Genomic DNA, 11,247 nt, shown 5'->3' with positions numbered 1-11,247 from the left:
AAGGAAGGCTAGCTCTCCAGCCAAGTGCAATCGTGCAGGAAGGAAGACTAGCTCTCCAGATAAGTGTAATCGGGCAAGAGGATAGGCTAGCTCTCCAGGCATGTGCAATTGGGCAGGAGGGAAGGTTGCTCTCCAGCCATGTGCAATCAGGTGAGAAGGAAGGCTAGCTCTCCTGCAATGTGCAATTGAGCGAGAAGGAAGGTTAGTTCTTCAGCCAAGTGAAATCAGGCAGGAAGGAAGACTACCTCTCCAGCCACGTACTATTGGGCAGGAAGGCTAGCTCTCCAGCAATGTGCAATCGGGCAGGAAGGAAGGCTCGCTCTCTAGCCAAGTGTAATCAGGCACAAAGAACGGTTATCTCTCCAGCCAAGTGCAATCAGGCAGGAATGAAGGGTAGGTCTCCAGCAATGTGCCATCAGGTAGGAAGGAAGTGTACCTCTCCAGCCAAGTGCAATTGGCCTGGAAGGAAGGCTAGCTCTCCAGCCGCGTTCAATCAGACAAGAAGGAAAGCTAGTTCTCCAGCCAAGTGCAATCAGAGAAGATGTAAGGCTAGTTCTCCAACCAAGTGCAATCGGCCTGGAAGGAAGGCTTGCTCTCCAGCAATGTGCAATTGTGCAGAAAGAAAGGCTTCCTCTCCAGCAATGTGCAATTGGGTGGGAAGGAAGGCTTCCTTTCCAGCAATGTGCAATTGAGCGGGAAGGAAGGCTTCCTCTCTGGCAATGTGCAATCGGGCAGGAAGGAAGGCTAGCTCTGCAGCTAAGTGCAATCGGGCAGGAAGGAAGGCATACATCTCCAGCAATGTGCAATCTGCAGGAAGGAAGGCTAGCTCTCCAGCCAAGTGCAGTCGGGTGGACTGAAGGCTAGCTCTCCAGCAATGTGCAATCGGGCGACAAGGAAGGCTAGCTCTCCAGCCCTGTGCAATTGGGCAGGATGGAAGGCTAGCTCTCCAGCAATGAGCAGTCAGGGAGGAAGGAAGGCTAGCGCTCCAGACACGTGCAATAAGGCAGGAAAGATTGCTCTACAGCCATGTGCAGTTGGACAGGAAGGAAGGCTAGCTCATCAGCCATTTGCAATCGGGCAGGAAGGAATACTATCTCTCCAGCCAAAATGTCGTCACGTGCTCTGCACCACTGGCTCTTAAAGTGCCCGCGGCTGACATCACGATCTCAAGCAGACATGTCAGAAGTCAACCCTTCCTGTCCTCGCCATCTGCTAGGATCCTTCTGACGCCCAATGTCTCGAAAAAAAAATCGAAATGCAAAGACAATATACTACTGGGGTGTCCTAGAGCAGACAACGTGTCCCCAGGCAGCTGGGCTGGGCTGGGCTGGGCTGAGCTGAGCTTGGGCTGCTGCCAGGAGCCCAGTCAGCTGCCCCATGCCTGCCCTCCTCAGCTGCACAGGGGCACGCAGCTCTGACCAAAGGCTTGTGGCTGGAGAGAAGGACATCACCAGCCCAGGCTGCTGGACACCACTGCTGGCCCCATGGCACACACAGGTCTGGGGCAGGGGCTCCATGCGGTGCTCTGGCTCTGCAGTAGGGCTTTGGTGTTGTGCAGGAGCAGGAGGTGAGCAGGCTGCAGGACGTAAGCCTTGTGCATGGCCTAGCAAGACACTTCTACCTTGCTGACCTTGGCCTCCTGCTTCCCAGAGCCATCCAAAGGCTCTTCAGGGCAGCCACGGGAACGCTAGCCCTCCAAGGTATTGATCCAGGGTTAAAACTTGTTTCCAGGCTGTTTGTAAAACTGTGGGTACCCAAAGAGAGCCCACACATAAGTATGCACGTGTTGAGACAACCAGCTGCAAGGAGTGTTGGAGCCTGGTACTTGAAGTTGTGGGTGGCAGAGCCAATGCCTGCATTAGGTGTGAGCAGATCAATGGTCTACTTAACCTAGTGGCTGAGCCGAAGGCCTAAGTAGAAAGCCTAAGGACCATAAGGGAATGTGAAAGGGAGTTCGATTTGTGGTACCAGGATCTGCAGGCCCCCTGAGCAGAGGGAAGTGACCCAAGAAACAGCGGAGAATGTGCCTGTCAGAAGGGGCAAGGTAAACCCCTTCCAGCCCTCCTCACCTCCTCAGTTGCCCTTGCACAACAGATATGGGGCATGAGAGGTCCAGGGTGAGGTGATTTTGGAAGCAGAAGTAACAGCATGTGGGGAGTTGACTAAAGCAAATCAGTCCCCCCTTGCATCAGAACTTGTACCCCCAAAAAAAGAGGAGGGTAATTGTTATTGGTGATTCCCTTCTGAAACGAAAAGAAGGTCCCATATGTTGGCCAGACCCCTCCCACAGGGTCGTCTGCTGCCTCCCTGCGGCCCAGGTCAGGGATGTTACCAGAAGGCTGCCTAATGTAGTACAGCCCTCTGATTACTATCCCTTGCTAGTTACGCAGGTGGGAAGTGATGAGGTCAATACCAGAAGTCTTAAAGCAACCAAAAGGGACTCAAGGCACTGGGAAAAGTAGTTGAGGCATCAGCATGGGTAACAAACAAGAGGAGCTGGAAGTCTTGGTAGAGGAGGAAAACTATGATGTTGTTGCCATCACAGAAACGTGGTGGGATGACTCTCACAACTGGAGTGCTGTAATCAATCTCTTCAGGAAAGACAGGAGAGCGAGAAGGGGTGGAGGAGTGGCCCTGTATATTAGGGAGACTCTGGATGTCATGAAAGTAGAGACTAAAGATGATCAGGTTGAGTTCCTATGGGTAAGAATTAGGGGGAAGGCCAACAAGTCTGACATCTGGTTGGAGCCTTTTATTGACCACCCAACCAGGAAGAAGAGGTTGATTTATTATTCATGATTATTTTATTCCTTATTTATTATTTATTATTTATCTTCAAGCAGCTGGAAGCTGCCTCAAGATCGCTTGCCCTTGTTCCTGTGGGTGACTTAAACCTGCCAGATATCTGCTGGGAATTGAACACTGCAGAGAAGAGGCAGTCCAGAAGGTTCCTGGAATGTATGGAGGATAGCTTCTTATCCCAGCTGGTACGTGAGCCTACCAGAGGTTCAGCCCTGGTCGACTTGCTGTTTACTAACAGAGAAGGGCTGGTGGGAGATGTGGTGGTGGGAGGCTGCCTGGGGTGCAGTGACCATGAGATAATTGAGTTTCAATATATGGTGAAACCAGGAGGGGCAGCACCAAAACCTCTACCCTGGACTGCTGAAGGGCAGACTTTGGCTTATTCAAGGAACTAACTCGGAAAGTTCCTTGGGAAACAGCCCTTAAAAACAAAGGGGTCCAGGAAGGCTGGACTTACTTCAAGAAAGAACTCTTGAAGGTGCAGGAGCAGGCTGTGCCCATGTGCCGGAAGAGGAGCCGACGAGGGAGACAGCCAGAGCCAGCCTGGATGGGCAAGGAGCTGCTGAAGGAATTAAGGGAAAAAACGAGGGGGTATCACCTTTGGAAAAAAGGGGAGGTATCCCAGGAAGAGTTTAAGGATGTTGCTAGATCTTGTAGGAAAAAAATTAGAGAGGCTAAAGCCCATTTAGAACTTAGACTGGCCACTGCTGTAAAGGAGAATAAAAAATATTTCTACAAATATATTAATGGCAAAAGAAGAGGCAAGGACAACCTCCACTCCTTATTGGATGTGGAGGGGAATATAGTAACAAAAGATGAGGAAAAGGCAGAGGTACTTAACACCTTCTTTGCCTCAACCTTCAATAGTGGGACAGGTTGTCTTCAGGACAACTGGCCCCCTGAACTGGCAGATGGAGCCAGGGGCCAGTATAGTCCCCTTGTAATCCAGGAGGAAGCGGTAAGGGACCTGCTGACCCACTTGGATCCTCACAAGTCCATGGGACCGGATGGGATCCATCCTAGGGTGTTGAGAGAGCTGTCAGATGAGCTGGCCAAGCCGCTCTCCATCATTTATCAGCAGTCCTGGCTCACTGGAGAGGTCCCTGATGACTGGAAGCTGGCCAAGGTGATGTTCATCCACAAAAAGGGCCTAAAAGAGGAACCAGGAAATTACAGACCTGTGAGCCTCACCTCAGTGCCAAGCAAGGTTATGGAACAGGTCATCTGGAGTGCAATCACACAGAACCTACAGGATGGTCAAGGGATCATCAACGAGAGGACACAGTCTCAAGCTGTGCCAGGAGAGGTATAGGCTGAGTATTAGGAAGAAGTTCTTCACAGAGAAAGAGATTTGCCATTGGGATGTGCTGCCCAGGGAGGTGGTAGAGTCACCATTCCTGGAGATGTTCAAGAGAAGCCTGGATGAGGCATTTAGTGCCATGGTCCAGTTGATTGGATAGGGCTGGGTGACAGGTTGGACTGGAGGGTCTTGGAGGTCTCTTCCAACCTGCTTGATTCTCTGATTCAGAGCTCTCTTCCAGCAAAGACTCCTGCACCACCAGCTGAAACCTGATGCTGGGGCTTTGGCTGGCTTGCAGCCAGGATCAAACAATCATAAAATTGCTTTACTTGGGAAACACCTTTGAGATGATGGAGTCCAACTGTTACCTAACTCTACCAAGGCTGGTGCTAAACCATGGCCCTCAGCACCATATCTCTGCCTCTTTGAAACCCCTGCAGGGATGGGGATTCAAGCACCTCCCTGGGCAGCCTGTGCAAGTCTCTGGGAACACTTTCATCGAAGAAATTTCTTCTTAAGTCCAACTTAAACCTCCCTTTGTGACCTTTGACGTCATTTCCTCTCAGCCTGCTGACCTGCAGAGAAGAGACCAAACTCCACCTGGCTCTAACATCCTTTCAAGGAGTTGTAGAGAGAAAGATTTTCTTCTCTCAATTCCCTTTTTCCAGGCTAAACACCTGCTTCTCACCAGATCTGTCTCCAGACCTTTCTGCAAAATGGGCATCTCATGATGCCCTTCCTGGCAGATGAGACCTACCTTAGGAGTCACATCCCAGGTGCTGCCCTTCCTGCAGTTGGGGCTTGGGGGAATTGAGGTCCTTCGCTGGAGTATCTCAGTCCTGGCCATCATAGTGGGACACCTACCTGGGTGCTGGGGTGGTACTTACAGATGACCTCTCCTACTCCTTGGGAGAGGTGGAGAAAGACTCAAAGAGAAGCCTTTGGCAGGAGAACAGGAGGCTCAACAGAGACCTTCTGGCTACCTCTGGCTCCATGAAAGGGGCTGGAAAGAGCTGGGGGTTGATCTCCTCTCCCTACTAACAAGTGATAGGATGAGAGGAAATGGTCTCAAGTTCCCCAGGGGCACTGCAGGTTGGCTAACAGCTGCTTGGCTGCAGCAGACTTGGAGGTCACTCAGCACTGGGAAAGGAACTTCTGGGAAAAGGAGAGCAAGAGTGAAAGTAACACAAATGCCACAGGGACTGCACAGCCTCTTGTGCCACACTTCATTGCCATGAGCTACCAGAAATCTGCTAAGTGCTCTAACCAGGGACCCTCTGCCAGCACCCACACACTTGTGGCACCCAGCACCAGGACTGGAGGAAAGGCCTGGAGAGGGCTCACAGGGTCTGCCCTAGGGGGCTCACCTGTGGGGAGAGGGGCAGAGAGAGTCTGGCACCCAGCCTCTGATGGCACTCAGCTGCTGCTGGGATCCATCCCAGCTAGCACTGTCCATGCTGGCATCCATCTCCTGCTGGCACCCTCCCTGCTATCACCCTCCTCTGCTAGGACCTACCCCTGCTGCTGCCTATCCCTCGATAGCAGAAAGCCCCAGGCAGGTTTTCACAGGGTTTGTACTCTGCTCAGGTTTCATTTTCAGTGGTCTCCACCTCCCACGGTCACAGGAAGCAGGAAATGTCAGTTTCCATCCAGCACCTCCCAACACAGCCCAGCCCTGCTTCATTTCCCACAGCCCTCGGAGGTGCCAGCAGCACAGATCCATCCCAGGGACATCACTGCTCAGTAATGTGGTAAGGACGCTCCCATCTCCGCAGCCCCCTGCAGGAATCTGCTCGTCCTGGGGTCCCTCTTGGACAGGGGGGAGAGGAGGAACAGGGCTTGTCCCAGGATGTCTCCACCTTCAGGGGCTGGGAAGCACAGGGTGACTTTTGCTGGATTGCAGCTGACCTCTCCTGATCTTTTTCTTCCTGAGAGACGGAGAGAGAAAGGCTGAAAGGGAAACCTGGACACGGTGCAAATTGTGAAGCCTGCCTGGGGCTTTGTGCTTCTTAAAGCTGGGGCTGCTTTGTGATTGACACTGAATGCTAAGTTTGGGCACAGAGGAGACCACCTGGGGTAGTCTTTGTCAGGAGAACAGGAGGCTGTGCAGGGACCTTGTGGCTCCATGAAAAGAGGTTGGAATGAGGTGGGGATTGGTCTCCTCTACTTACTAACAAGTCATAGGATGAGAGGAAATGTTCTCAAGTTCCCCAGGGGCACTGCAGGTAGGCCAACAGCTGCTTATCTACAGCAGAGTTGGAGGTCACTCAGCACTGGCTTCGGGGAAAAGAACTTCTGGGAAGTGAAAAGAAAAGTGAAAGCAACACAAATGCTACAGGGACTGCACAGCCTCTTGTGCCACACTTCATTGCCATGCAAGGGAGATGCCAAAGCTGCCAGCACTCTGTCAGCCCCTAACCAGTGACCCTCTGCCATCAAGCACACACGTGTGGCACACACCACTGTGGCTGGAGGAACAGCCTGGCCAGGGCTCCCAGGGTCTGCCCTAGGGTGCTCACCTGTGGGGAGAGGGGAAGAGAGAGTCTGGCACCCAGCCTGTGCTGGTACTCAGGTGCCACTAGGACCCATTCCTCAAGGACCCATCTCCTGATAGCACCCCTTGCTACCACCCACCTCTGCTAGGACCTACCCCTGCTGCTGCCTTACATGCCTATCCCTGCTACTGCCACCCATGCTAGTACCACTCTTGCCACAGCAGCCTCACAGCACCTCCTGACTCCCCTGCACTCCAACACTCAGCACCAGGCAGATTCCAGAGATGGGGAATGTAGATGTTGGATGCCACTGCAGAGGGATGGAACTCAGGAGCATTTCCAGGATATCCCAGGTCATCTCACTCCATTCCCACACTGAACATTCAGTTGCCATTAGCAGATCAGCCTCAGCTTGAAGAAGCAGAAGGCCCCAGGCAGGTTTTCACACAGTTTATATTTGCTCAGGTTTTCATTTCACTCTTTCTCCACCTCTCACAGGCACAATGAATAGGAAAGGTCAGCTTGGATCCAGCACCTACAGACATAACTCACCACTGCTGCATTTCCCACAGGTCTTCTTGGAGGCACCAGGAGCCCAGCTCCAGCACCAGCTCCTTCCGAGGGTCATCACCAATGAGTTCCTCAGTAAGGACTCTGCCATCTCCACAACCCTCTGCAGGCAGCTGCCTGCAACACTGTGCCGCTGGGACAGGGGGGAGGGGAGGAACAGGGCTTGTCCCCGGATGTCTCCAGCTTGCAGCAGCAGGGAGGCAGTGCCTGGCTCTTGCCTGAGCCAAGCCCTTGCCCTGGCAGCAGCCATCACGGGCAGGGTGTAGTGGCAGCTGGGACTCTGCCCTCCAGGCACAGGTGCTGACCCCACTTCTCTTCCTCTCTCCTTGCAGATGTCGAGCAGTTCTGTAAGTAGGAGCCTGGTGAGACCTTGGCTGGCAGCATGGGGGAGTTGGGGGGTGGTGGGGTTCGGTGGGGCCTGTTCTGCCAGCTCCTCACCTTCCCTCCATGATGCCATTAGGGGAGGCAGTACGAGAAGATTCAGTTTCGACTGCACAAGAGCATCCCTGGGCATGGGAAGGTCTTCAGCTATGTGGCAGGGAAAGAAAAGCAGCCTGGGGACATCGTGCTCGTCCCCATAGATGACTGGGTCTCCCATTACTCCTTCCTGAAACATGCTGCTGTCTACCTTGGGGATGGAGAGGTCATTCACTTCCAGAGTAAGTGCCTGAGCCCCAGCTCTTGTCTGTGACATGGCAGAGGCTGGGCCAGGGCAACGCGTGGCTCTTGATTCTCCAGGAGTGGATGATGAGAATGACACTGGACTGGTCAGCAAGAGTAGCTTCCAGGCCGCTAGAGAAGCAGGAGGGAAATTCCAGATTTGGCGGAAAAGAGGAGGGATCAACCTCGGTGAGCTCCGTAGAAAAGTCCGGGAGGCGATGAACAGCGAAACCAAGTATTACACAGACACCAACAACTGCATCCACTTTGTCCTCTGGCTTCTGGGCTTGGCAGACTTCTACAGGAAACCGGTGAGCATGGAGCTTGGTATCATGGCCGTGGAGCAATGGCTCCTGCACCCACAGCCAGCCCTGCCTTTGCATCCTGACCCAAGCCCTCCACAGGGTAGCCAATTGGTGCTGTAGACAGTGGTGGGCACAGCCAAGCCTCCTTTGCATGGAAATCTTTCTCTCGTAGGTGGAAATGTCAGATGAAGAGGGCAATGAAGAGGCTGTGAGTATCCCCAGTGTCAGCCCTCCCCTGCAGGGCTCTGGGGTCCCTGGGAAGGCTGTGGGGACATCTGTGGGACAGTGGTGTGGACTTCCAAACCCCTGTGCATTGACACCTTTCAGTTGCAGGTGCAAATCCCAAAGGAAGAAGGCAAACAAGAGGCCGTGAGTATCCCCAGGGTCAGCCTCCCTTGCAGGGCTATGGGGTCCCTGAGGAAGACATGGGGAGATGAAAGGGGGATGCAAAGACCCCAGAAAGTGGAAGAGTCCTGGGGTGCTGGGAAAGCAGGCTCACAGACATACCTGAGGGGTCTCTGGAACAGAACAGTCCCTGGAGGACTGAGGGACCCTTTCTCACTGTGAGGGTGACGAAACACTGGAACAGGCTGCGACCCTCTCCTGCTGGAACAGGAAGGAGATGAGGAACAGGGCTTGTCCCGGGATGTCTCCAGCTTGCAGCAGCAGGGAGGCACAGCCTGACTTTTGCCTGAGCCAAGCCCTTGCCCTGGCAGCAGCCATCACGGGCAGGGTGTAGTGGCAGCTGGGACTCTGCCCCCCAGGCACAGGTGCTGAGCCCACTTCTCTTCCTCTCTCCTTGCAGGTGAAGAGCAGTTCTGTAAGTAGGAGCCTGGTGAGACCTTGGCTGGCAGCATGGGGGAGTTGGGAGGCGTTGGGGCTCGGTGGGGCCTGTTCTGCCACCTCCTCACCTTTCCTCCATGGTGTCGTTAGGAGAGGAAGAATGAGGCGATTCAGTTTCTGAAGCACAAGAGAATTGGTGGGAAGGTCTTCGATGATGTGCCAGAGAGGGATATCCAGCCTGGGGACATCTTGATCTTCCCCATGAAGATCAATGCCTCCATCTGCTGCGTCTTCAAACACGCAGCTGTCTACCTTGGGGATGGAGAGGTCATTCACTTCCAGGGTAAGTGCCTGAGCCCCAGGCCGTGCCAGTGACATGGTGCAGCCTGGGCCAGGGCAGTGGTGGCTCTTGGTTTTCCAGGACTGGCTGATCGGACTAACACTGGAGTGGTCAGCAAGCAAGGCTTCCATACTATGAAAAAGGCAAGTGGGACAGTAAATATTTGGCGGAAAAGAGATGGGATCAAGGTCAGTGAATTGCATGGAAAAGTCTGGGAGGCGATGAACAGCAAATTCCAGTATCACCCAGACACCAACAACTGCATCCACTTTGCCCTCTGGCTTCTAACCTTGGAGAACTTCTACATGCAACTGGTGAGCATGGAGCTTGGTATCATGGCTGTGGAGCGAGGGCTCCTGCACCCATTGCCAGCCCTGCCTTTGCATCCTGACCCAAGACCTCCTGGGTCTGGCCCATAGGTGGTGGGGGCTGTGGTGGGGATGGTGGTGGGGACAGCCAAGCCCCCTGTGCATGGACACCTTTCTCTTGCAGGTGGAAATTTTAGATGAGAATAACAGAGGGAAGCCATGACTGTCCCCAGTGTCAGACCTTCCAGACAGGGCTCAGGTATGTTTGGGACGACTGCAGGGTCATCAAAGGTGCCTGGGGTCCCTGGAAAGGGGACAAGGATCGCAAGAACACTGAGGTCCCCAACAGAGCTGTGACATCTCTAAGTGGGCTGAGGTCCATGAGCTGGATGGCTTCCCATCAGGACTGTGAGGGCAAAGGGAGGGATGAGTCACCATCAGGGATGTGGTCCCCAAAGAAAGATGGGTTCCTCTGGAGGGTCATAGAATCATAGAATCAGTCAGGGTTGGAAGGGACCACAAGGATCATCTAGTTCCAACCCCCCTGCCATGGGCAGGGACACCCCACACTAGCTTGAGGCTTGAGCCTCATCCATCCTGGCCTTAAACACCTCCAGAGATGGGGCCTCAAGCACCTCCCTGGACAACCCATTCCAGGGTCTCACCACCCTCATGGGGTAGAACTTCTTCCTCACGTGCAGCCTGAATCTCCCCACTTCCAGCTTTGTTCCATTCCCCCTAGTCCTGTCACTAGCTGATAGCCTAAAAAGTCCTTCCCCAGCTTTCTTGTAGCCCCCTTCAGATACTGGAAGGTCACCTTGGAGCCTTCTCTTCTCCAGATATAGCGTCCTGGGAAATCAGGGTCACAGGCAAGGCAGTGGGGTCCTTGGGAGGGCTTTCCTGTCCCAAGGAGGCCTTTAGGTTCTCCAGGACTGCTGACCTCCTGCTGCCAGAGCCAGTAGGGAACCCAGCAGCAAGCAGTAGGAAGGGCAGGGAATCTGAAGGCAATCCATCCCTCTTGAGCCACCCTGCAGTCCACATACTGACAGACCTACCCTGTCATTGCAGGGATGGTGATCTGTGATGTGAAGTAATGGCAACAGCCAGAACAGCCTGAGCATGACCAGCCCTGACCCACAGAGGAGCCTCAGCATTGCCCCACGCACCCCAACTCCTCATCCCAGGGAAGGACCTTTGCTGAGGAGGAGCTGTTCCCTTCTGCTTGCTGCAGCTTCATTGCCATGCATTCATGAGGGGCTTCATTCCTGCTCCCTCCATTATATGTCCCCATTTCCCTCCACCAACATCTACAATGACAATAAAGCAGAGAGCACAAGACAATGCAGAAGGTACTGCCTGGGTGTCCTAGAGCAGACAACGTGTCCCCAGGCAGCTGGGCTGGGCTGGGCTGAGCTTGGGCTGCTGCCAGGAGCCCAGCCAGCTGCCCCATGCCTGCCCTCCTCAGCTGCACAGGGGCACACAGCTCTGACCAAAGACTTGTGGCTGGAGAGAAGGACAACACCAGCCCAAGCTGCTGGACACCACTGCTGGCCCCGTGGCACACACAGGCCTGGGGCAGGGGCTCCCTGCAGTGCTGTGGCTCTGCAGCAGGGCTTTGGTGTTGTGCAGGAGCAGGAGGTGAGCAGGCTGCAGGACGTAGGCCTTGTGCTTGGCCAGCCAGGAC

At 54.1% G+C, this 11,247-nt stretch overlaps 1 protein-coding gene across 2 annotated transcripts; it reads left to right on the top strand.

Annotated features, from left to right (window-relative positions):
- Window positions 1-5,803: 5,803 nt before the first annotated feature.
- LOC128972136 (uncharacterized) lies at window positions 5,804-11,030 on the top strand. Of its 2 annotated transcripts, none has more exons than XM_054387980.1 (12): window positions 5,804-5,853; window positions 7,170-7,242; window positions 7,500-7,514; window positions 7,628-7,826; window positions 7,906-8,138; window positions 8,305-8,340; window positions 8,466-8,501; window positions 8,938-8,952; window positions 9,066-9,258; window positions 9,337-9,569; window positions 9,748-9,822; window positions 10,632-11,030. In XM_054387980.1, exons 1-11 carry the CDS (start codon window positions 5,849-5,851, stop codon window positions 9,784-9,786), a joined length of 1,077 nt encoding a protein of 358 aa, XP_054243955.1. In that variant the 5' UTR covers window positions 5,804-5,848; the 3' UTR covers window positions 9,787-9,822; window positions 10,632-11,030. The 2 variants fall into 2 exon arrangements, with proteins under 2 accessions (XP_054243955.1, XP_054243954.1); XM_054387979.1 differs by having other exon boundaries at window positions 8,460-8,501.
- The last annotated feature ends 217 nt before the right edge of the window (window positions 11,031-11,247 follow it).

The sequence above is a fragment of the Indicator indicator genome, chromosome 16 (genome assembly GCF_027791375.1).
Source record: "Indicator indicator isolate 239-I01 chromosome 16, UM_Iind_1.1, whole genome shotgun sequence".
NCBI classification, from domain to species: Eukaryota; Metazoa; Chordata; class Aves; order Piciformes; family Indicatoridae; genus Indicator; species Indicator indicator.
Note: the sequence above shows the minus strand (reverse complement) of the source record. Positions and strands in the feature narration are given on the sequence as shown.